The sequence below is a fragment of the Sinohyriopsis cumingii genome, chromosome 15 (assembly GCF_028554795.1).
Source record: "Sinohyriopsis cumingii isolate HCF-2022 chromosome 15, ASM2855479v2, whole genome shotgun sequence".
Classification (NCBI taxonomy): Eukaryota; Metazoa; Mollusca; class Bivalvia; order Unionida; family Unionidae; genus Sinohyriopsis; species Sinohyriopsis cumingii.
The window spans coordinates 11,395,146-11,422,791 of record NC_142975.1 but is presented as its reverse complement, the minus strand read 5'-3'; the positions used below and the strand labels follow the sequence as shown (position 1 = coordinate 11,422,791).

Below are 27,646 nucleotides of genomic sequence, written 5' to 3'. Positions count from 1 at the left end.
CTTGAAGGGACTGATGCTCTACTGGCCCAAAAACATTTTCAGGAATCTAATATAAAACTGTTTCTTTTTTTAAACTGCCGAGTGTTAACAAGACATTATAAGTGGTCTATTGGTGAAATACCATGTCGATATGGCCATCGATTCAGGGGGAGTAGAGATTATAATATTTTCAAGATGGTACCATGGTGATCATACCTAATGTCAGATCAGCAATTTCATTTAGGACTGTTACAGGTACAGTGTGACCCCGCTATAACATGGTAGTTGGGAGCCATAGAACCCGACCGCATTATATACCAAACCGTGTTATAAGCAACCAGGTCAGTTAGCTGAAGAAAATGTCCCCCCCCCAAAAAAAAAAAATTGGGGGGTGTGGGTAATAATTGCGGGCAGTAAAATACATGCTTCATCGGCACAGTTATCATCTTAAATTGATGCATATTAAATGAGAAATACACCTGTAGTGAAAAAAAAGAAGACATAATATAATAGTTTACTTTATTTAGAGAACCATAAATTGGTACATATACGTGAATCCTGTTTACAATACAAGTGAATCCTGTTTACAATACAAGTGATTCCATCGAAAATATTCATACACACAGCTTTAAAATATTCAATAATTTTGTAACAGGTCATATAGGTCTGGATTCAGTGGAAAAACATAGCACAATCATATAACGAATGACGAAGTACATTTACTTTTCAGTACGTTCCAAGTCGGTAAAAGTTAGTTTGAGTTTTAAGCCGCAGTTGGTAGCGTTGGTAAGCATAAACTTTTTCCCTCAAAAAGGAAACTTTCACAGCACAGTTAATGTGTTCCAGTCACGTTGGAAAATGCAAAAATCCATCAGATTCCATCACTTTTATTTAAGTTCAGTACTGACTTCCTTTGAAAAAAGTTCTTTGCTGTTATTGAAAGATTGTAGTCAGCTTTCTTTGATGAAGGGTGCATGTGCTATTGAAGTCACCACTAAAGGATAGCTTTGGAGAACCAAATGAATGCCCATTCTTATTGTGGCGGCAACATCAAATAATTGTATTACATGATTGAGACGTCTTTTTCCATTTGCTGAGTATGCTTTCATAACAGTCAGTGCTTCAAAGGTAATCTGTTTTCTTTGAAATTTCAGCAAACTATTTTATCTAGGTACATTTTTAAAAAGGAATTGGCTGTCGTTTAGACTATTCTAGTTGGTGTCCCTCCATTCCTACTGAATAAACCAATAAGTAATTTTTTTAATATTTGTTATTTATTTTTTTTATTATTTTTTTAAAACATTTGTGGTAGCAGCGTGATGCTGCCTTCCACGCATGCATCTGAAAATTAACAAAGGGTCAATGTACGATAGAGACGCAGGTATTCTGATGACAGGATTATTACAAAAAACGTGAGTGTCCTGGAGGATTTAATTCTGAGTGAAAAGAAAATGAATTTTACTAACCATCCAAATACGAATGTCAATCTTTGTAAATATATTAATTACTAGCGAGTGGCCGAAAATCCGATGAAAGACAGATTACAAGGCAATACCCTGTCCGGTTGATCTCTGTTACCAGAATTGTCAACAACAAAAAAGCGGATATTTCACAACATAGAGAACTCATTCTAGATGTCAAGATAAGTGGATTATGATATAACAATGCACTGTTTCAATGGTTTGTCAATATGGACAAAGAATTTGTTTATGCAACAATAGACAAATTTCAGTGCATTTTATATCCAGTTTGCGGCTTCCTTTCATGGGGCCTATGAATTTCTGCACTCTAAACCAATGGTTGTATATAAAAGTTTAAACAGCCAACAATGTCACCAACAAATAAAAAAGCCACATGGTATGTTTTGCAGCCAATAAGGAAAAACATATCCAACATTGGCGAAGACCTACACAATCCCAGAATAAACTTATTATGCGTTTTTTTTCTTCTTACTTTTAAGAAGAAAAAAAATACTTTTTCATGTACGAGAAATATAATGTAAAATTTCAGGAGCCAATCCACGATCGTCTTGTATTATTCATACGCAATCTCTTCCCCAAAATGATAAAAAAAACTTGTTACGTTTTTTTCATACTTTTTAAGAATTTTTTTTGTGCACAAGAAAATTACATGTATATGAAATTTCGGGAGCCACACCACGACCGTTATATCTGAATTCGCATTGTATAACGAAGCATGCTATAGCGGGGTCACACTGTATCTATATCACATATATTATTTTATTTAATAATATAGTTTTATTTAAGTCATTTTGGTTAATGACATATTTTGTAATTCTTTAATTCTGTGGCTGGCCTGTACTATAAGAATAGTACATGCATGTACTTCATTCGTAAATCAAGGTCAAAGTGCCACGTTCATATCAGCAACTAATTCAATCAAATTAGGCCATGAAACAGTCATGAAAACACCATGTGATCCAATGAGATTTTCTGTACTCAAGATATGTAATGAATGCCCTAGCTGCTGATTGGCTCAAATATAAAAAATGTCTGATATTGACTGTTAAAGATATTTCACAATATGAAATAATTTAAATACCTGGAATTATATTCTAGTAACATCAAATTATTAATTTGATGTGAATACAGTTGTTACATAAAGTAATCAAATACAGAGCATTTCATTCTTTATATTTTGTAAGAGTTACGAAAGGATTCATATTTTATTATTGCTTATTGAAATTGCAGAGCAGAAAGCATTTATTCTAAGCTGACCATACCTTGTTGGATTATTGTAAAATTATGCAAGGACTTGGATATTTATCAATTACATTAGATTACAATGAAAAATTCAAGGACATTTGTGACATTCTACTTTCACTGCATTTACCATGAAGGAAAACTTCTGCGTATTGAGAACAGTTATGCTTCTGAGGTGCTAGCACATAAGCACAACAGAACCTTCATTCGGAATAAATTTGGATTGTTTACCCAATTACTGTGAAACTGGTAGAACATTTAGGAAATAATAAGAAGTCATACCATACTCTAAGTTACTTTTAATTCTTTAACTTTGTTTGACCTTCTATTTTAGGAAAATAAATTCATATTTTGAATGACATAATGCTTGTTGTGTTTTACCTTTTCTTGTTACAGGACCAACAAAACACCATATGATGTCCTCTAGTAAAAGCCCAAGTAAATAGGACTTTCCATTTTGGTTAAGTGGTGACCATATTCAATGTTAGATCAGTACCATCGTAAATTTATCTTTTTACATTTTACACCTAGCTCGATGTCAATACAGTCATTGGTTTAGGATGAGTTTGACAAGTATTACAGACATAATAGAGGGGACCCGAGTGGCCAAGTGGTCTAAAGCGCTCACAGCTGCAGATCACTGCCATCTCACCTCTGTCTGCATGGGTTCGAGTCCAAGGCTCAGCTAGCATGGGTACGTGGGAAAGCCTGCCAGTAGCTTCTTGTGGGTCGGTGGTTCTTCCCTGGGTTTTCCAGGGTTCTTCCTCCACCAGTTATACTGGCCGCCATGTAAAGCCTATCATGTGCTGAAAAATGGTGTTAAATCCTAGAACAACAACAACAGACATAATGGATGTCGAATCAGCACAATTTTCATTCAGGACCAACCAGACATTATTTGAAACACTTAAGTGAAAAACTCCATGTAGATACAACCATGAAAAGTAATGACAACATTTTCAGGATGGCCACCTTGGTGTCCATATTGGTTCTCATATTGGCACCATTTTCATTTTGGACCAACTAGACAGTAAAATAACAGATAGCTATAACAAGATTTTCAAACTGATACCATGGTACCCACATAGGATGCCTGAGGGCCAACGTTTTTCATCTATGATCAACTTGACCTTGTGATGAATGTGTCTGTCAAGTTCCATGGGAATCCACCCACTAGTTTAGGAGTATTAGACATAATAATTTTGTGCTAAGGGATGCTGCATGAAAGGCTATCACATGAGCTCTTCTGGTTTATGAAGCAGTTGAGCTAAAACCTACCGCTACTGTTGACATGCTTGTGGATTCCACTTATTTTATTCGTAGTCCCTTTTATAAGTCAAATTTTCCTTTAGAGTTTGCTTTTGGTTTTCAACAATGGTTCTAATTTTAAATATCTTCACATTTTACATGTTTTCTAAATACACAAGTTGTTATGATTTCACTTGTAAACAATATATGTTGCTGGTAATAACAGGAAAAAAACACAGAAAACCTAGTGAATTTGTGTGGTTAGATTTTTGTCATGTACACGCTTAAGTTAGCTTTAATATAATGCCAAATTCAGAATTAGCCAGAAGATTGCCAAATGTATGTCTTATGATAAACACATTGTTACTGGGCCTTTGGGAAAACTCTAATTTTGAACAATGATTGATGCCTAAGCGACTGTTTGCTAATTAAGTGTGTGTGTGAATTGGATTTTTAACAGTTTTAACAATTTTTCAGTCATATCGTTATGAAGTCTGTAGTGTGGCAGTTTATTGTGATGTCTAGCACTGAGGAATAACGCCGCAGACATGTAGCATAATGTCCCACCCAGTCAGATTATCCTGACACCAGGCTGACCATTCCTAACACTAACCTCTTAATGCTGAGTGCCTAGCGAGGCAGCTGTTTGTACCATTTTTTACAAGTCTTTGGTATGACTCAGGCAGGATTCAAACCCATGACCTCCTGCATCTAAGGTGGTTGCTCTAACTACAGGGCCACTGCATCAGTGTTTTCTAATTAAGTTAGGGACTGATGATTAGCAATAAGCATTTACTACAGTATTATTCGCTTTGATCAAGACACTTAACTGAACTTAATCCATTCATTCACAGAGCTACTACCTGTTGACTCAACCGAATACAACATGTGCATCATCCTAACTGCTATGCATACAGTGTACTGTCACATGAATCAATTACAAAAATTACAGCTGTTACATATTACAGCAACAGATGCAAATAGTACTTACTAAAATAAATAAATAGAAAAGACAAAAAAACTTTTAAAAAAATTTAAGTCAACAAATTCAGTGATAATTATTGCCAAGTACACTGAAAGGCATGAACTACTTTGGTAGTAAATATTGGTAGACATCAGAATCTGGAAAATACCTGCTTTGAAATAAAATGAAAATGTTGAAGTAAACAAAGCCACTTAAATTTTACTGAAGTATACTACAATTTAGAAATTATCCTGAGACAAATAAACACCAAAAATATGAGCCAATTATAAATGGATCCATTCAGAGCTTTAATTGAAGCAATTTGTTACAATATATAAAAATGATAATGAAGAATATATGGCCCTTTATAGACAACTGAAATTTAAGTCAGAATAATTTAGTGTTTTAAACCCAACTGCAGTAGTCCTGAGTGTTAAAAGAAAATTTGCTATACTCTGAATTCAATATAAAAATCTAAACAACTACTTGAAAGTTTGCATATAGCAGCATTATTAAACATTGTGACTAAACTCAAGGGCATTATTAAACATTGTGACTAAACTCAAGGGCATTATTAAACATTGTGGCTAAACTCAAGGGCATTATTAAACATTGTGACTAAACTCAAGGGCATTAGTGACATTTCTTCAGCCCAAGTGTGCATGACTATGGAACTCTATTTAGTGACCAGTGCCCACTTAATTCTATTCCTTAATATGGTTTCAAATCCATTAATTGTACTTTGCAATTCTGTGTTCATTATACTCCTTTATAACAAAGCATCATCTTTCTGGCATACTAAGGAATAAAGGAATTTCACTTTTACGGCAGTATACTGTCCTGACTCCATGCTGTTATAAAGTTCAACTTATCACAACAAATGGCTATTTGCCATTCAAAACAAATCAGGTCATGAGATCAGTCAAATCCACTGTTAAGGTCTGGTACTCTGTTTACATACGAACTGTGTTACACTTGCTTCAGTGGTAACATACAAATATACAGAATGCTGTATATTTTCAAGTATCAAAAGGCACCTCTACCTACAAAAAGCACATTTGAATACATTGGATGGTTTTGTTATTTACGATAGATTACAGGACTTGAGGAATCGAAATTTGTAACCTACATATATCATGAATTTCTACTGGCCTTTGACAAATATTTCTTCCTGAAAATCAATGTGGTGGACATATATTTTGAAAATTTAATGTAAAAGCATTCAAATAAGATGCAACAACCTGTGAAAAAAAAAATCTACCTATTAAATTTACCATGTGTCATTTTCTGGGTTTGCTGCTGCTATAGTGTAAGTATTATCCTTCCATGATTAACTGGTTTCCTCTCAAACTAGTTATTTATATAGAAGTCATCTTTTCTTTCAGAAAACTATACTATAGTGTACTTCATTCCACTCTCAATTTTGAAAATTAATTACCGACTTACTACCTCCAAAAATGTAACATCTGATTAGCAGATATTTCTTGGAGGATTATTTTAAAAGTTAGTTGTTGTTGCTAGTAGCTTTTGTTTCTTAATTTGTGTATAGGATTTACATATTTGTTCTAATGATATCTTGTGCTTACATATGATGACACTAACCTTGTGTTTCGAGCGGCAGATGTAATGTCTTTGCTACAATACAGAGCCAAGGTTAATCAATCAATTTTTGAGCTTTCTTTCTTTCATTAAGTCCAGACTTTCAAGCTTACCATGTCTTGTGTCTTGTGGCTTCAGAGAATTTAAACAACTGGGAAAACATAATGACAGTCTTTGTTGACAAAACCTCTATCAATTGTCAAAAAAAGAAACAATGTATATTTGTATTTGAGATTAAGTCAGCAACATCATTCTTCATTGTCCTACAAACAAAATAATATGTAAGCAAGATCTAGTCACCATTAAAGTATACTTCATTGTGTTTATTTGGCAGTTTATTGGATTAAAAAAATCAAAGACAAGTTGATAGAACTCTAATATATATGTTACAAAAGCACATTTGATTGTAAAAATTATTATGGAAACGAAAAATTCTTACGCCCAGTTGGTCCCTTGGTGATGTACTTCTGAACAATTTGCGTTTTTCCTGTGTGACTGTTCTCTTCTGCAATATCAGCACAGAGACGCCGGAATTCACGAAATGAGTTGTCCCTTTCTGTACCTGGTGATGGCTTAGCAGGTGACTCTGACCTTGACTGGGCTTTTGATGTACCTACATAAATATATTCATATTGCATACAAGTCACAATACGCTCAACTTCAAAAGCTTATACGAGCATGTAAATAATAAAGTGCCTGAGAACATGCATTGACAGAAAACATTCCAAATCTATGGAAAACTGAATGTCCAGCAGATATAATCAAAATTATTCTGCCATATATATATATATATGTATGTATATTATGCCATATATATATATATATATATATATATATATATATATATATATATATATATATATATATATATATAATATATATATGTATGTATATTCTGCCATATATATATGTATGTATATACATTCTAATCAAATTATTAACTTCATTTCTAAATGGGTAATATAAAAATGTCGAACAAAATTATTAATTTTGTTTTTTGAATAAACTATACAAAAATGTCTAATCAAATTATTATATCCCAATAAATGAGATCTTAAATGTCTAATCAGGTTCATTGCTCAATAAATTATAAAAATAATTTGAATAAAACCAAGCTCTGAGACCGTTAAAAACATTACTACATAAGGTTTTTAGACATATGTATTTTGAAAACATTGTGCATTACATCACTGGCTTTCTTGTGAATATGGATATATTTGAGTGTTATTGCTGAGTCACTACAAAACAAGACTTCTTTTTCTCAAAAACTTTCAATATTTACTTCAGGAAACAACAATCGCTAATGCCAAAACAAGACGTATTGAAAAAAATGATTTTACCATTAAAATACTTACTCATAATTTCACTGCAATAACACTACAATTTCTGCTTATCATTGAGCAAACCACTGAGTGCTGATTTGGGCATTTTACGTTCACTACAAACTTTGGAACTCACTTTTCTATCATGTGACTGTTTATATTCAATCAGATTGCAGAAATTTTGGTCAATTTATAACAATTGGAATTATTTACTGGTAAATATGACCCTAATAGCATTAAATATGTCATCAATAAATGTAGTGTACAGAAAATCATCAATAAATGAAGTGTACAGAAAATCACCAATAAATACAGAAAATCATCAATAAATGTAGTGAATCAAAAATCATCAATAAATGTAGTTCATGGAAAATCATCAAAAAATTAAGTGTACAGAAAATCATCAATAAATATAGAAAATCATCAATAAATGTAATGTATGGAAAATCATCAATAAATGTAATGTACAGAAAATCACTAATAAATATAGAAAATCATCAATAAATGTAGTGTACAGAAAATCACCAATAAATATAGAAAATCATCAATAAATGTAGTGTATGGAAAATCATCAATAAATGTAGTGTACAGAAAATCATCAATACATGTAGTGTATAGAAATTCTTTAATGTAGTGTACAGAAAATCATCAATAAATGTAATGTACATAAAATCATCAATATATGTAGTGTATAGAAATTCATCAATAAATGTAGTGTACAGAAAATCATCAATATATGTAGTGTATAGAAATTCATCAATAAATGTAAAGAAAATCATCAAAAAATGTTGTGTACAGAAAATCAACACTAAAATTATATCATCACTAAATGTGCATCATCAATAAATGCAGTGTGTCATCAGTACAGTATATGATCAATAAATAAAATGTATAGAAAATCATAACAGATTCAGTGCATCATCAATAAATAAAGTGCATAACCAATAAATGTACTGTATAGAAAATCATCAATAAAATCATATCATCAATAAATGTAGGGTATCATCAATAAATGTAGGGTATCATCAATAAATGTAGGGTATCATCAATAAATGTAGTGTATCATCAATAAATGTAGTGTATCATCAATAAATGTAGTGTATCATCAATAAATGTAGTGTATCATCAATAAATGTAGGGTATCATCAATAAATGTAGTGTATCATCAATAAATGTAGTGTATCATCAATAAATGTGCTGTATAGAAAAACAATAGAGTATAGAAAGTCATCAATAAAATCATATCATCAATAAATGTAGTGTATCATCAATAAATGTGCTGTATAGAAAAACAGAGAGTATAGAAAGTCATCAATAAAATTATATCATCAATAAATGCAGTGTATCAATAAATACAGTGTATCATCAATAGATGTAGTGTATAGAATAGCATATCTTGATATGTATTGTCCTGGAATAGAGCTGCTGATACCAAGTCCTAACTTCTGGAACCCAAGACATTTCCATAAACAATACTTACCTGCCTTGTCTTCATGGTCAGATTCTTCGGATTTCTTCGGTGAAAAGGGAAGTTTGGTCTGCTTTACCACAGCTTTCCTTTTTTGTGACTCAGAATTTGCCAGCCACTCTGGAAAGCAAGGAACTGAATTCTTATTTAAAGTGCAGTATAAGTTTATGGGAAAAATTCAGCAAAGTGAATACAGACACATAACACAGAAAGCAAATTATAAACAACTATGAAGCAAAGTTAGGTTGATGGTGCTTGGAAGGTAACATGGACCTTCTTCAACCCTCATCAAAGTTGGATTTTATCTTTTCTTAATAACAGTCACTGCTCAAAATGGATAATCATTATTATTTCATTCAAGATAGTTGAAATATGCAGATACTCTAACCTGAGTAATTCATCTGTATACACACCAACATCGCTAGCCAAGGTGTGATGACCCTATCTACACCTTGGCATATCGAGCAGATATTTCTGTGCTTCAGGTCTGTGAATTTCATTGGATTCTGCAGCAAGCCATCACATCCAATCAAAATAAGTTGTTCAACTCTGAACACTGTTGCTACATGAGCAAGACAAAGGGTAGCACACACCCTGAAAGGACTGATAAATAAGTAATTTTCCAATGCCAGTCCATGTTTGTACAAATACCTTTCACTCAAATACACCTGTAATGTCTTTCCTCTGGTATGCAATGATACTTTCAATGTTAAACTTACAAAGTATCCTTTTAAGATCCATTGCCCCCTGTTATACGCTACTGGGTAGTTGGTATTACTAAGGGAGGCAACTCATGAAATCCAATAGCTGTTCCTAGTACAAAGCACTAAAATATCAGTTTGATCCACCAAGGTGTAGATAGGGTTATCATATTGGAACCTTGGCTGGTGAAAATGACCCCTCCAAAACTATTTTAATTTTATACTGATTTATAACAAATCTGCCATTCTAATACTTTGAATATCCAAATCTTTTTTCTGATTAATAAAAATAAAATGATAAATATAATATAGCAAGAGGTCCACGTGCAGCTGAAATCGCTAGCCTGCTCACATCTGCCAAATGCAAGAGTAGCTGGTCCATAATTCTGGGTTAGTAGGATGCTTTCTTTTGAAATTTATTCCAATGATGTTAAGTTATTTTTTCATTGTCTAAATGTATGATCGAAATAAAGATCACCTGATTCTTGAAATGGTATCTGATTGTAAATCACACATTAAGTCTCGGTCTTTCCATTGGTGGTCTCCATTCATTGGTTGTTCAAATGTTAATCAGAAATATCAACCAACCCTTCCATGGAGGAGTTGCCATCAGTGTGCAGGCCAAAGCATGTTGGTGATTTGTACATATTTAATGCTCCATTGCTGGAGTATTATCGCAGAGTGAAAGTAGAGGGGATTAGGTCCCCTACTGTGACGCATGGGGCATGATAAAATCTTGTGAGCTGTGCTGTACACTAAATACATTACAAAAGCATACCGCTGATAATAATACATGTAAAAAAATAATAATAATAATAATGATGATGCTTAAGATAAAGCTAATTGGTGTGCATATTACCTGTATTTGTCATGATTCATATTTGATAGCTGAACCTGCCTCCAGTGGTCACCTGTCTATGAAAGCCACGTTGGCCTTTTCCAACTGGTGGCTGTTGTAGACCGATGTGAGGATTTTAAAAATCCTTGGAAATTTTTCTATGATGATCAGGATTGAGACATGGGCTCTTCATCTTTTGGAAAAAAGTATGAGTACAATTTCACACCACATTAAAAATGCTTAAATCAAGAAAAGACAAGATACTCTTTAAGATGTTGCAAGAATGCCATGATTTAAAACTGAATTACTCAAACTTTCAACATCCAGAAACTGCTCAAACTAAAATAGGTTGAAGACTGGTCCTAAGAAGATTTCTTAATGCTCAGGTTTTCTAGTGAAAGTTTTTAAACACTCCAATGCCTCAAGTGTTTTAATTGACTGCTTTTCTTACAATATTGATTAGCAAGTTATCACAATGAAAATGCTGTCAGACTACAAATGGGGCATGCATGACCTTGCCCTTACAGAGTGAAGTAAAACATGAACAAGGAGCCAGCTTGCTAAGATACATGGAAGGCAGGAAGCCAAAATGATCATAAAGTAGACAAGAGATGCTAGGATTGACTCAGGCAGCCATAAAGCCTGACTTGTACGAGAATATAAGGCAAAATAAGTATGACAGATCTGACTGCTGAAGAAACCCCAAATTTTCACTTATTACAATATTTATCTTTAAATAAAACAAACTTGACAATTTAAGCAGCAATATACAACAGTTGTTGTTTTCTACTGTTGTTTTGGGGTTTAATGCCAATTCTCAGCACAAGATAGTCTATACATCGTGGCCAGTAGAACTTGTGGAGGAAAACCTGGGAAAGCTCCGTAAGAATCACTGGCCCATGGGAAGCTACTGGCAGCTTTCTCATATGCATGTACCCACACTGGCCACCTGAGACTCAAACCCATACAGACAAAGGTGAGATTGCAGTGATTGGTAAAAGGTAAGCACTTTAGACCACTCTGTCACCCCACTCCCCTGCGGGCCACTAATACAGAACAGAGTAAGAGAAATCAGGAAAAACCACAACTGAATATTGTCTCATACTATTATAATAACAATTATGGAATCATGTACAAATAAATTATGGTGGCTTCGCTGGTTATAAAAGTTAATTACCTCCTGGCACAGGTGTGCACAGAATCTATGGCAGCCATGAAGAAAATGTCTTACAAGCAATCGTTGGATGACCATGCTAACCAATCAATCCATACTTCACTTCACGCTGTCCTCAGGAAATTTTATAAAACTCAGTTTTATTGGATTCTGAGTGTGAATTGCAACCATAAGCAGCACATATGGCCATTTAAATACCATTCAATAGGCAATTTTAACTCTGCACACCCCCATGCTGAACTGATGTCATGTCCAAGGGAGGTAATACAGGTAGAATTTCTGGGTAAAGAAAGTTTAAAATTACTTTATTGTTCGATCTTGGAATTTAGATAGTTCTAAAACATACAAAAATAAGAGATCCTTGAAGGGACTGAAAGAAGGTACTGCCTGATAGGATGAGGAGAACTCAGCTTTAAATTTAATAAGAAAAAGTACCTTCCTTCAGTTCAAATTTAATTGGAAATGTCTGGCACCTTCTTTCAGCTTAAACTTAATTGGAAGTTTTAAATGGGAGTCGAGGTATTCAAGAATTCAAGATAAGACCATTTCGTCTTTTTAATAAAACCATATCTTATATTTTTTTAATGACAAAATATTTAAGTTAGATCAACACCATTTTCATTCAGGACCAATTAAAGGGTTCATCTATCTATGGTGTGATAAAATTCATGGATTTTAACTAATTATTTCAAAGACCCGGATGCCCAGTGCACTTAAGTATATTTATCAATGGCCATTTAAAGGATTAGTGAGAATGTTGTAATTTCCTAACAAGGGGTTTTCTAACATTTAGAAAATAGGCTTGAGACTTTATAACAGAGAATAAAAGAAACAAATTTTAGGAGAATAACAACACTTTATTTTTATGAAAAACAAATGAACTCCTGAATATTTAGTAGTGATCAGAGTTTATGGAGATTGCCAAAGCCCACCATCTCTCTCCAACACAATTCATGAAAACACATTGGCCAACCTCACATATAGCGATTTGCATGCCTGAAATTGTCCGTGGCAGACAAAATCAATTTCTGAAATAACTTCCACGCATGATATGATGCATTCATGCGACATCTTAATTGTCCGCCACAAAACTATGCCTAATTTTTTTATATCTGCTGTTGCGTAATCTCTCATAAAAATTGTATAGGTATCTTTACACGTACAGTGTAGATGTAAGTACATTGTGTAAAAAGCAGCCTTTCTGCTAACAAGCATATGACTGTAATTTACTCCCAAAGTTTGGTCACAACGCCAAAAAAGCCAAAAACAGATTTTAGCAGACATCCGAATTTGAGATCGTACTCCAAAAATCAGAAGCTAGAACATACAATAAAAACAAATTGTGACCATTTTTTGTTTATTTTCCATTATCTCTTGTTCTGAGAGTTTGAACAGCTGATTCACCATGATTTAAAATACAAAGATGTACTGCTGCTGCAGAAAATAAGTTGATGAAGAACAATCATTGAAAAATATTCACACACTTTTTAATGCTCTCTATAATCAGGTCTGCCTGCAATTATAAATATCTGATTGGTCTCATGTTGTAACCACCCAATAGTTTTATTCTGAATACATGACATAATGGTATGAAAAGAAACTTTTGTACATTTGTTTGTTGATTAATTTTATATTTTTCAAGGACTGAGGCTTATTTTCAAGTACTTTTCAAAGTAAAAATGATTTTCAAGGATAAATAAAAATTCAAATACTTTTCAAGGTATTTGCAAACCCTGAATTAGGTATTAAAGTTAGTTTTCTGATGAAAACCCCATGCTGTTACGAATTTCCATATAAAAATAGTAGCAATCACAATATATTAAGATTGTACAAAACATGATTTTAAAGATAGCAGCCATACTGGATATCACAAAACATGATTTTAAGGATAGCAGCCATACTGGATATCACAAAACATGATTTTAATGATAGCAGCCATACTGGATATCACAAAACAAGATAGCAGCCATACATGATAAACATGATAGCAGCCATACTGGATATCACAAATCATGATTTTAAGGATAGCAGCCATTCTGGATATCACAAAACATGATTTTAAGGAAAGCAGCCATACTGGATATCAGATAAGCATCATTTCATCAGTACAAACTAGACATCATAAGAAGTCTTGATAAAAATTCCATCTAAGAGGAGTAGCGATAAGATTTTCAAGATGGCAGCCATGGTGACCATATTAAATATCAGCTAGGCACAATTACTTTTATGACCAACTAAACTCCATAAGAAGTCTTCCAGTGAAAACACCATACTAGCAATAACAGAAATTTCAAAAATAACTACTGTGGTGACCATAGAAGATCTTAAATTAGCACCATTTTCATTTAGGACCAACTAGATATCACAGTAAGTCTTTATGTGAAAATCTAATGCTGATATGATCATCCATTCAGGGGGAGTAACAATAATAAGATTCTCAAGATGGCCACTGTGATGGTAATATTGGATGTCCCGGTTGCACCATTTCATTTAGGACCAATCATTTAACACCTATCATGCATCATAAAAAGACACATTTTGATATGACTTTCTGTTCTGGAGAAATAGTGATATCAAGATTTTCGAGATGTCAGCTGTACTGGATGTCAAATCAGCACCATTTTCTTTTAGGGCTATCTAGGGAAAACCCCAAGCTGATAAAACCATCCAATAAGCACGAGCAGCTTTAACAAGATTTTCAAGATGGCTGATGAGATGGTCAAAATGGATGTGTCGACAACATTATTTTCATTCTGGATCAACTTGATGTTTGTCCGTCGGTGTCGATGAGGACCATTTAATGTCATCGATTCACTGTGGGTGGGTCCGGAGATGGCTGATCAGTCCGATCCGGGCCCGGAAGAGTCAGTTGCAGTGGGGACATGGATGCACAGGTTGCTGACCGGGAATTGCGGAACTTCTGTTCCTGGATCTGTGCAGATCACGTTTCTCAGCTACGTCCACCAGTCTTTTCTGCTCAAAGGCTGCCACACCAACAATGACTTGAATGCACCAGGCAGATCGATTAGCAGCGACACTCTCCCAGCTGTCAGGATAAATGCCTAGGTTCTTCAGCGAAGTCTCGAGGGTGTCCTTGTACCTCTTTTTTGACCAGCGTGAGATCTCTTGCCTTGGCGTAGCTCTCCATAGAAGACCTTCTTAGGTAGGCATTCTACTGGCATGCAGACAACATGGCCAACCCATCGGAGTTGTGCCTTGCACAGCATGGTGTGGATGCTTGTCATGCCAGCCTTAGTGAGCACCTCTGTGTTTTCAGTACCTTGTCCTGCCATCTGATTTTCAGTAGTTTTCTCAGGGAGCTCATATGGAAGTGGTTCAGTTTTTTAGCATGACGTCTATACACAGTCCATGTCTTGCAAGCATAGAGGAGGGTGGGGAGAACAACCACTCCAAGGACTTTGAGTTTGGTGGCAAGCTTGATGCCTCTCATATCCCAGACACTTGAGCAGAGTCTGACAAATACTACACTAGCTTTGGCAATCCTGGTGTTGACCTCATCATCTATGTGGACAGCTTGTGAGAGGGTGCTGCCGAGGTACATGTATGTGAACCTGTCTACATTTTTGAGCATTTGGCCATTGACAGTGATGGATGATTCCAGGTAATCTTCTCCAGGAGCAGGCTGATGCAGAACCTCAGTTTTGCCGGTAGAGATGGTGAGTCCAAAGTTGGTGCACGCTGTGGAAAAAAGGTCCATGCTCTGTTGCATGCCTGCCTCCATGCTGGAGTTGTGGGCACAGTCATCTGCAAACAGGAGGTTGTGAATGTTCTCAACTTGGACTTTGGTGTTGGCTTGAAGCTGAATGACTTCCCATCCAGATGGAGCAACATAACCTTGTGATGCATGTGTGTGTAATGTTTCATGGCAATCTTCCAAGTAGTTTTGAACAAGAAATGATAACAAAACAATGCTACTGGATGAAGGGATAGTGGATGCAAGATAAAAGGCCATCCCATATGCTCTTTCTGGATGCCTGACAACAGGCCATCCCATACACTCTTTTGTCTATGACCTGTAGAGCTAAAAATGAATTTTAATATTCGTGTAAAGACATATAAAATGTGCAAAGGATTTACTTATTGAAGATTTATTCATATCTAACCTTTAACCTAAAAAAAAATGGAGAGAGGCTCACTGAACTTTTCTTTTTCTACGGGCATCATTGTAATGTGAATTTCTTGATCATATTTTACATGATTGTGCACTTAATACAGGGGGCAGAGCATACCATGACACATGCTTTTATGGAACACTGACATCTCACCGCTGTCTGTGCGAGTTGGAGTCTCAGGTTCAAGCAAAACGTGGGTAGGTGAGAAAGCTTGCTAGTAGCTTCCTGTGGGTCAATAGCTTTTCGGAGGCTTTTCTCCCCCCCCCCCGCCAGATATACTGGCCACAAAGTATAGCCTATCATGATCTAAAAAATGGCATTAAACCCACAATAACAACACCTAAAATAGCTTTCTAGAATATTTTACATATTTCAAAGATCCATATTTTTCATTTATTTTGCTGAGATATTTTAACGAAATCTGCTTTTAAAAGATGAAAGAAAATTATAGGTCACTGTGCTTGAAATAAGGTTACACCAACTAGCTTTATATAAAATGTGAATACTGACTCTAACGGAAGCACTGTACTAGGACAAAGGTTGGAACATTTTTGTTAAATCTGCTAAGTAAATGCATTATTTGATTTTATCTATGAATAAGTTCAGTGCAACAAATTTACAAACTTAAGAAAATTTTGTAATGCAGCGCAAGATCTATGTATCAAAATGACTTTATAGTCGGAAAGTCACACCAAACTATTTTCTGCCACAGGACCTAATTAACTTGAAAATGCCATTGATGATTATAATGTTAACTATTTAACTATTTTCTTTGATATTCTAATACTTTCTGTGGATAACACTGTGGTAACAATCATTTCTGTCCTTTTGTTTTTTGATGTCATAAAACTGGCTGGACAATTTTTTTTATATTACAGAAAATATGACTACCTTATGTGAACTCTGATAAGCATGAGTCTTTTGTTTTCAAAAAGGTCAAATCTGCATCATTTAAATAAATTGCATTATTAGGCCCTGATGACTATAAGAGATCTTTAACTTGTTTCTTTTAATTCAAATACCTTCAATCAATTTTTTAATGAGATCTTTGTCTTCATGTTCCAGGTCAGCAAATCCCTCTAAATCTTCTGAATCTTCGATTTTTTTGGTGGTTGCCCTTGCTCGCTTGAAGGTCTCAAAGATACAGCTGGGATGATACCAGTTCTTCATGTCACCTCCCTCATCAGAAAAAGGGTTGGGCACAACTTTGCCAACACGAAGGGAACCTTTGTCAATTTTCACCTTGCACTTTTTGCAGTTGGATGTGCCCAGTTTTGCATAGCCAACTATGAACTTTTGATCACTCATGGTCGAATAATTTTTACAAAAAAATGGATTCTGATCAAATGATTTTGGAATCGTAAGACTTCTCACAGAGCAATGTGATGCAGTTACGTATATTCTGGCACAAGTTCTTTTAAGTAAATCCTTCTCAGCAGTTCGTTTTGGAGCACCGAGATTGGTAAAGTTAAAACCTTTGTATAAAAACACTGTCACAGATCTTGTCTTCCAAGTTACCTTACAAAATTCATTACAACAAAATCTAAAGTACATTTAGCAAAATTAAAATCTGTAATTTGACTTGGGAAGCCTTGGCCACTGATTGCCTACAAAAAAAGAAATAACATTTTAAATTCAAAATAGTGAAGTGGAAATGATGCTGTCTTGAGTTCTGGCTAGATATTCTGTTGGACATTTTAGTTTAGGTCACTGGGGAGAGGAGTAAATGTAACAGTGTCACTAGTGTAAAACTGTGACAGCAGAGTGGCTAGTGTAACCATGTGACAGGAGCAGAGTGACTAGTGTGATCATGTGACATAGCAGAGTAGCTAGTGTGACCATGTGACAGCAGCAGAGTGGCTAGTGTGACCATGTGACAGCAGCAGAGTGGCTAGTGTGACCATGTGATATCAGCAGAGTGGCTAGTGTGACCATGTGAAAAAGCAGCATGGCTACTGTCAACATACTAAAGTTCTGACAACCTATTTACAATGGCAACATATTTGCAACCATTTTAAGCCATACTAAAACAAGACAATTACTAAAATAAAGCCACAAATAACAATGTAATACTATATTAAACAAGATAAATATTGAGATCAATGGGAATTCAACATTTCTTGCTTAAATAATGCTAAATTTATAGATTGGTGTATTTAATTACTTACATATGCAGGAACAGTATTATGACTTTTGTTTTCATTGCCTTTAGTATGTATGAAATTGCATAATCCTGTGCTGTATATGTGATGTTCATTTTATCTCTAGAATGTTGAAATTCCAGCCACCACTCATTATGTGTGCTTTACAACTAGTACTCAGCATCAAAAAAGTTTATGTTGAGTAGTTCATACAACTGTGTCAGTGTTTCCCATTAACTTAATTTGTGCATCACAAACCCCAAAAGTTTTATTTGGCCCCCAGTTCTGACAAAAAAGGTATTTTACTCAACCAGACCCCCAGTTCTAACAGCAATGGGATTTGTTGACTCACAGTCTTGTACCCCAAGGGAAACACTGTCATAGCTTCATCTGCCTTGACCAATATTTTTCAAGTACAGCCACAAGTTTCTTTTTGCCATTTTCGTCTTCTGATGCATCTTTATATTTGTTATATTTTACATGCCTGACAAGGACTGATTTTAGAAAATTTTGAAACTCCTGGACAGATGATTTATTTTTATCTATCTGTGCTTCTAACAAGTCATAACACATAGCATTCAATGTTCTGTCCTATCTCAGGAAAAAGAACTGGTTTAACCATTTTCGTTTGCAAATTTTTGACTTTTTCTGATTAAAATTTTCATCTTACCCCCCCATTTCTTATATTCATGCTGTGTATATTTACAATGACATGTAAAAAAAGTAACAGTGTCATGTCTTTCCTATAGTCCTTCCTAAATGTCAAATACCTAATTAGTGGTGATTTATTTTATAAAATATACTTGACTGGCCATTTCTTTTTTAAACTAATGAACAACCAATAACAAAACTTAAAATAGGTACCCTGTTTGCTTGATTAATCTGCATTTTCCTATTGTGATGTGCCTCATTACTTTTATCTGCAAGAAAACCATGATGTTATAGCAATACTGACAGCTTAATAAGACTTTGTTTGAAAAACAGTATGCATAGAAGCATTGATGGGCTTACTGAGGTATGCTACACACACACACACACACACACACACACAGACAGAGACACAAGTAATAAAAAAGAGTGAGAACCAATAAGTTTTGCAAAATTCAACAAATAATTTATTTCCCTAGAATAAAAAGTGAAAAATATAAAAAGAATGTATGGTATTGCAAAATAAATCCTAAATAATCCTAGAATTTCTAAAACAAGTCCTAATATTTTAAGTTCTGAATAAAATTTAGTGATATTCCAAAGTAAATCCAAAGCTGGAAGTGTTGATGTGTCTGTGGTGGCCTCTGTTGTAATGATGTGCCAACAGTTATTTGTTAAATCACAATAATACCCTCCAAGAATATATCCTTATTTTAATTTCTCTTTATTTCCATGAATGCTATTTTATTTTTCAGAGAAGAATCACTTGAATTATATAATTTGAACAATAAATTCCATCCAAATGAAATACTGGGCACAACAATAGTACAATGAATCTGTTCAGATATTAAAGCATAAATAAATAATTTCTCCACTAACAAGATATATAGTCTTCTACCTGACCTCAGGTCACAATTAGCATTTTCTACAAACACAAAAAAATTTACTTAATGGAAAATTTAATTCGGGAAGGTTCCAAAATGATTACAAGATAAAATCTTAGTTTTAATTAGAACATCTGTTCTAAACTTATAATATAAAGAACATAGTAAAGACAATATTTATTACTCAGACCAAGATAAATATGCTTACTTCTGTTAATAATGATCCTAATATTAAACCGATACTCACTGAGAAAATATTAGTTATGTATTAGTTGTTTACAGAACATAAAAAAATTCATGATTCAGGTCAGATAGAAAATGAACATGATTCTGGGCAAAGTCAAGTCCAAATACAAATATCCACAGCAAATAATGAAACAAAATATATAAAAAACATAAAATAACAATATATATATATATATATATATATATATATATATATATATATATATATATATATATATATATATATATATATATATATATATATATATATATATATTTATATATATATATGCATACACACAGATTATAACCAGTGCTGAAGGCAACCTGTCAACTGTTAGGAAGATTTGCTACCCAATATTTTTTTCTGTGTCAGATAAGGGGTGTAAGATAGTTTTTTTTTACAGTTGTGAAGTTACATGTAGGAAAATAATAAGATTTACATTCATGTATGACTGAATTGTGTATTTTGCCCTTGGTCAAAAGATCATTACCATCAGACATGTCTGGCATATACAATGTTTCTGGAGGCTTGGTCTTGGCTCCAAAGCACAATTTTAAATTGTTCCCATGCATTTATTTTTTAAAAAAAAATGATTTTGCTTAAACACATACACTATACTCAATTTAAACAGTGACAATGTACAAGCACCGACAAATCAGATGTATATAGTTCATGGTTCTGATCTGAGTATGAGAGTCTAGGGGCCAAACCTCTTCATGCTCATAAACCTCATTAACTGATCTGAATATGAGAGTCTAGGGGCCAAACCTGTTCATGCTCATAAACCTCATTAACTGATCTGAATATGAGAGTCTAGGGGCCAAACCTCTTCATGCTCATAAACCTCATTAACTGACCTGAATATGAGAGTCTAGGGGCCTAACCTCTTCATGCTCATAAACCTCATTAACTGATCTGAATATGAGAGTCTAGGGGCCAAACCTCTTTATGCTTATAAACCTCATTAACTGCCATTAACACAAACCTCTTAATACAAAGTCTACCATTTTAATAAATCTTTGGTATGACTCAGCCGAGATTCGAACACATGACCTCCCGTATCCGAGGCAGACGCTTTAACCACTCAGGCCACTTGAGCAGTCTCTACATTAATTCAAATTATTGTTGGCTGTTTCAAAGGTATGTGCCTACACAGAACAATGCAACTGGCCTCAGTCAATAAAGTGCACATTTGACAGAACTTAAAAACAGAACAATAAATTTAGCTACAGAAGAATTACTGGATACTTTGTTAGTTTGTTAACCACTCCAGTGGCCTAAAATGCTCAAATGCATTAAAAAATGACTGGTAAATTACCAAATAAAGTCACTTTAAACTTTTGACACTTACCAACATTGCAGCAAGATGACTGGGAAATGTCCCCCATCTTAAAGTTACATTACATGATGAGATTAAAAAATCTCAAGTATTTTCCTGGACAATAAAGGTATGGTGTATTTCTTTGCAAATAGATTGATCACCATCATTCCATCATATGATGATGACAGAGGTAAATTCTAAGAGGGATAATCATACCCTCAGAATTTCATACTGTTTCATCTCTAGTTAGATGCAAGTGAGATGGAGTTTGCTTTTGATCCAAAGATTTGCCATTTTGGCTAACTTCCAACATTAAAATTATTTCTTAAAAAACAGAAACAGTGTTACTAAATTAAATACACACTACTTCATACATAGAGGATCTCAAATGCTTAATGAATTTATGAAACAAGTTGAATAAGGTCAAGCCTTGGCAAGCAAAAGCTAGACATTATTCAATGAGTTTCATCAATTTAGTATTAAATCATTTATCACTTAAGATTCTTTTGATCATGTAATTTTATTTCCATGGATATCATTTAGAAAGAAAGAAGAACGAATATTTTTGTTCATTCTGACAGACATTGCACGTTTCATTTGTTGTGTGTCCAAAACAAAGTAGAACTAAGAAAAAATAGGTTATACGTTTTTACAAATTATAAATCAAAGAACAAGTGTCCATCTGAATAAACAGAACATTTTATAAGGACAAAATCATTTTTCAACACAGAATGTCCAATGTGTGTGATGTCATATTGTTTGATACAGTACAGTACTGGTCAGAGTAGGCCTAGAATACACAATCCATGTTTGATTTAAAATGACACTTTTCAAAGCTAAACATTATATTGCTGCAATATTTATGTGAAAAGAGGCTTACCGGATGTAGAAATTCCCATATTTACTGTAATGTATTTGTGACCAGATATTTGCAATATTTGATTTTGAACAGTGGTCTGTACAGACAATGTAGACAAATTTCTTTTTGAGTTGGATTTTCATCATGTATTTACTGCGTAAATATGCTGTGGTTGAATGAAGTTCTGTCAGTTGGAAGATCAGTTTATGTCCACATTCTTCTGTGAAAAGCGGTGAGTTTATTAGCTTCTGTAAGTTAACATTTAAACCACACTTGTATATAGGGTGGAGTCAATCTTAAGATATAATGCCCCCTTCACTCCAGCCCACACTCCCACTATTAAATGAATGATACTCTTAGTTTTACTTTTTGTTGTTGTTCTTGTGTTGGAGTTTTACACCATTTTTTATATGATGGTATTTTTATACATGACACAACACCCCTGTTCCCAGAGGCCAAATGGAAATGCTGTACTGTGGGGGCAAACTAGCCATTTTCAGACAGACGAGACCATTTTTTACCCAATTCCATTTCATGAGTCAAGTAAAATAAAAATGACTGCTAAAATGTTCATAGAAAACAAAAAATTCCAGAAGATGGAACTAAAAAGGCTTTCCCATGATCACAGCCAATCAGGAAACATTGTTTTTCTGGGAATTACAAAGAAGCTTCGGAAAGGTCAGTGATTTATTTGCTCGATTGTCGCAATCTATAACAGCATGATAATTGTACTTTAATTATGTGCAGTATGTATACTTCATTACTAGAATCGTTAGTATAGTATGTATACTTCATTACTAGAATCGTTAGTACGTAGAATTACCATTTGTAGGGTTTGATTCATTTGTAGTGTTTGATCTACATGCATATTTGGAGATATAAGCAATGTTTATGTAAAGCATTTATATTGTAATTCACTATTTGGTTAATTCATAGTAACATCGTGCATTTATTTAAGTGATATTCTAGATCTGCAAATGTTGAATTGAATTATAACTTTGTGTAATGATTGCAGTGTGCAACATTAGTTAATTGGGGTATTTTACTATCATTGTACACTTTGTAGAAGTGCAATGTACAGAAATGCATCTGATTATGTGATATTGTTCTGTATAATAAGATTGAGAATCTATATATAACGATGTATTGAAATCTCTTGATATATGCATGATAAGCAGTTGATACAGTGTATACCATACCAGAAAGAATGGGTATTTCAATGTGCATTAATGCCTGACCAAAGAAGGTAATGGCTCATCTGATGATAGATTGTTGTTTAATGCGAGTCTAGATAGCTAGAGGAATATACTAATGTCCTTGTGTGTGTTCCGACAGGAAGGTGTTTAGGGACCAGAGAAGCTGTAGGAGACAGAGAAGGGAAACACCCTGGTAGAGTTGGTCCAAAGTCTCTTGGAGACAAGAAAAGGAGAGAACAGAAGTGGAAGGGTGAAGGACATGGTTGTTGGACTGAAGGGGTTCTGGGTACCAGTCAAGAAATACTACAGATGAGTAGAAACACAGGACAGGAGGAAAACCTATCACACTAAGTCAGATGATGAAATAGGCCTTCACTTGGTCGAGTGAAAGGTGAGTGACAGGGTTTTGAATATTGAATTTCATTTGAGGAAGGACTATCTGTAATCGAATGGCATTAAATTTGTTGTTTATTTGAATTTCACCTTTGTGTATTCAGTAATTTAACTGTTGGCATCGCTGACTGGGGACTCGGAGCTTTGCATCTCTATCACTACTTCAATTTCTAACAAAAATGAGCCAGAGTGGGTCTTCTATAATAAAGATAATGCTGGGAGCACCCCACCCCAGCCTAAGGTAATGTACGACGAGACCATTTACAACTTTCTTCAATACTACGAAAATACGTAGAAAGAAAAAATGCTGACCACTTCATCAGCAGGAAAGATGAACTATGGACAATACTGATTCCATGAACCACAAACTGAAGCTTGCTCTAAAATAGAAACCAAGGAAAATTTATATCTTATTCAACAGCTGAACAAATTGTAAGAGTGCAGATGACATATAATGGTGGGTCTCTAGAGAACTGGAAACTTCAGTTTGGTTCCAAGATTTAGTTAAAAATAAAATTACACCGGTTGTATGGCACAACAAGTCTGAGGAGAACAAACAGGTTTACTTTAAATTCCTAGTGCTAAAACAAGAGAACGGAAACCCGAGATTGTTATCTCCTCTTATGGCACATAAACTGTTAAAAGGATGCAAGGAATTGCCAAAAAGCCAAACCAGAAAACATAGGTGAAACCTGGTGGAACATATATGGCAAAACAGTAAACTGAGGACAGAACCATTCACTTTATATAGCAACCCTGGCTCTGTGTTAACTGATGAACTTTACGTTTCTGGTTAATACACTGTATATTGTTTATAGTCAAAATTAAAGTTGCACTGACTCTCTTGATACAAATCTCATAAATTCATAGTGATTCTTATGGGCATTTAACAACAACTAAATCTCATTATTAAATATGGACACAATGCAGACTATACAACATTCTTAACAGTGATATACCACCCCTGAATTAGTACCATATGGTAGAAACGATAATGTTTTTCTTTATCGGTGGCTCAGAAAATATACATGGAAATCTATCTGAAATGCGAGTCAGTATATCATGTATCTTTATAACCTTAATTAAAATTGTTTGCAAAAGATTTTAGAGTTAATTTCTAAAACTTATTCCTTTCTAGTTCTCGTAGTGTTTCTTAGTAGTTCTAAATGCTGTCTGACAGTAAATACATGATCTTTATTCATAAAGATAGTAACATAATGTAGAGGAAACAGATTGTGCTAGAAACAAGGAAACAGTCCTACCAAATTAGAACTCTGCACACAATTTGAAAAATAAATACTTTGATAACCGTTTTATTTTCCTTCTATTAGATATATATTTAAAGTTGTTGCCTCCTTGTTTACTTCTATATCATACCTGTTTCTTTTTCTTTCATATTTTTTCATTGTTTTTTTCCCCCTATTTTTATTTTTACCTTATGTTTCTTTGTTTTTATTATATTTGACATTTCTTCTACAATGACCAGTAAAACGAGGCTTAGACAGAGTTGTCTTTCCTGATGCTCAAAATATGTTTCTTTCAGTGATGGTTCATGTTAACAATATTTATCGATTTATGTTTGTACCATTTATGTTTTCTTGGGTAATTTCATGCTTTGCAATGTTCTTAGTGTTCATTTTCCAGCACTTAGAGCCTCTTAGTACAGTTTTTATCTGTTGACCAAGACCGCCTTGGCGAGTCAGGTTAGAAAATTTTAAATCACTGAATGAAATGACTAAGTTTTGTGCGTTTTTTAAATAAAAATATCATTGATTCCTTTCGTATTTAAAATCGGTAGGGGGTAGAAATAAACGGAAAGATGTGCGAATACTATAACTAGATCTATCCTGAAACATGATTTAGCAGTCACAGTTGTTACTACATAGCGGATGTCAACCAAGCCAATTGTATGCATTTTTTCAATGTAAGTGGTGTTCAAGCTTAGATCTGTAAGCCTGACGATAAGTTTCGAGCTAATGACAGTCACAGTGACAAGTGACTACATACAGGGACTCGTAGGTATCATATAATACATGTACGAAAGGTAAATTGTAAGCAACGATACGAGCCCTTGTGACGAATAGTACAAATACGCAATACTAATCTTTTTTCTTTTTTGACACACGTGTTCATGGTTTAGAAGATCTAATCAAACCCAGTCTATACCTGTGATAAAAACTAAAGTACCTGATGAAATATTAATTCAAGCTAAACTACGTAGACTTGGTCAAGTAAGCTACCATGTACGCTGTTGTTTTGTGACAACTTGGAATAACGCCACATTTTGGAATCCTAATTGTAGTACTCCTTCTTTAGAAATTGCAAAATCATGCAAAGCGATATATAAATAGTCCGGAGCCCATATGTTAGGTCCGTGAGTACATTGATGAAAGACAGTTTTGAAGAAGAGATTTAAACAATACAACAACAACAAACAAAAAATATTGTAAAAAATATTTTAAAAAATAAAGGCAAGACAATAAAAACTTGAAGCAAAACAAACAAATAAACAAAGAAAACAAGCATGTTACAGTTACAACTATATTGAAGAAAAGAAAACTACAAAAAAGCTGTCACTCGGAAATATGAAATATGCGAATAATGTAATTAATGTACTTGAAAAAAAAAAGGGCTGTTTTAAGTTTTATCTGCCAATTTCCTAGCGAATTTGTTGAAATTACCCACAAGGAAAAATGAATTTTCTACTTTCTTTAGTTTTAAATGAATTTTAAAATTGTTCATGAAATTGGATCTTAAAAAAATACTGATAAATTGTAGAAGTTATATTTGTTATAATCAACAAGTATCATGAAATTGAAACAGTTGTTGTTCAGTGTTAGTGAGTCATGAAAGTTTTGGACACTTAAGATAGGTGTCGACTCATTGCGATCCAACATGCAGCAGCGGCCTTAGCAAATGCGGGGCCATATTAGGGTCATTTTGGTGGAGCCTACACCCGCGCGGGGAACCCATGTGGGCACGGCATTCGGAAATAAAATGTAAAACAAGATTTATATGATATTGATCTTTAAATTTTCTTCCATCGCTTTAAAATTACTCTCTCTCTCTCTCTCTCTCTTTTAAATACTACTGCGCGGGACCCTGTGAACGCGGGGCCCAATTGGGCCAAATCGAACCAATCGGCTTAAGGCCGGCCCTGCCAACATGTTATGTCCCCCATAGGCCCAAATAATTTATGTTCGTTTTTAATATTACATTTTCCAAACAACCCATAAGACATAAAATCATATCTAATGTCAGTAGTTAGTGGGGGCGATATACTGACAATGGAAAACCCAGTCAAAAAGGTCGTGGGGCGATGAACGGACATAATTTATACGGACAATGGAAACCCCAGTCAAAAACACCCTGGGGCGATATACGGCCAATGGGAATTGAACATGGGGAATATTGGGACTGTATACGGACAAGGGAAAGTGGTGTTGTTGTTGTATAGAGACAATAGGAATGGAACGGGTGATGTGACGTCACGATACTGGAGATTGGTAACAATGTTGCAAGGGGCTGACCTCAATCGGACCAAACAGCGGGGGAAAACCTAGAACGCTTGGCAGGGTGGGACTGGCGGGACATATATATAACGAACGAATGTAATACATATATGGCAAAGAGAAGAAATATATTTTCGAGGCAATGGATTGGCACTCAAAAGGGCCTTTGGTTTTCTTCTTCTAACTTCTTCTTTTCCTCCACAAATTTCTTATTTTCAGTCCTACATTCTTCTTTTTCTTCTCCTCTTTCTCCTTCTCCTCCACCTCTTTTTTCCTTCTCTCGTTCTCCTCTTCTTTCTCTGTTTGTTCGTTCC

At 34.4% G+C, this 27,646-nt stretch overlaps 1 protein-coding gene across 1 annotated transcript in view; it reads right to left on the bottom strand.

The window, feature by feature from the left end:
- Positions 1 to 26,075, bottom strand: part of LOC149781262 (DNA ligase 3-like) — a 116,143-nt gene extending 90,068 nt beyond the window's left edge. The window contains exons 1-4 of the mRNA XM_089935348.1: positions 26,008 to 26,075; positions 17,172 to 17,756; positions 9,316 to 9,423; positions 6,953 to 7,126 (exon numbers count right to left, since the gene is read on the bottom strand). Coding sequence (XP_089791474.1) covers positions 6,953 to 7,126; positions 9,316 to 9,423; positions 17,172 to 17,703 — 814 coding nt within the window. The 5' untranslated portion in view covers positions 17,704 to 17,756; positions 26,008 to 26,075. The remainder of the gene's footprint in view (positions 1 to 6,952; positions 7,127 to 9,315; positions 9,424 to 17,171; positions 17,757 to 26,007) is intronic.
- Between the last annotated feature and the right edge of the window lie 1,571 nt (positions 26,076 to 27,646).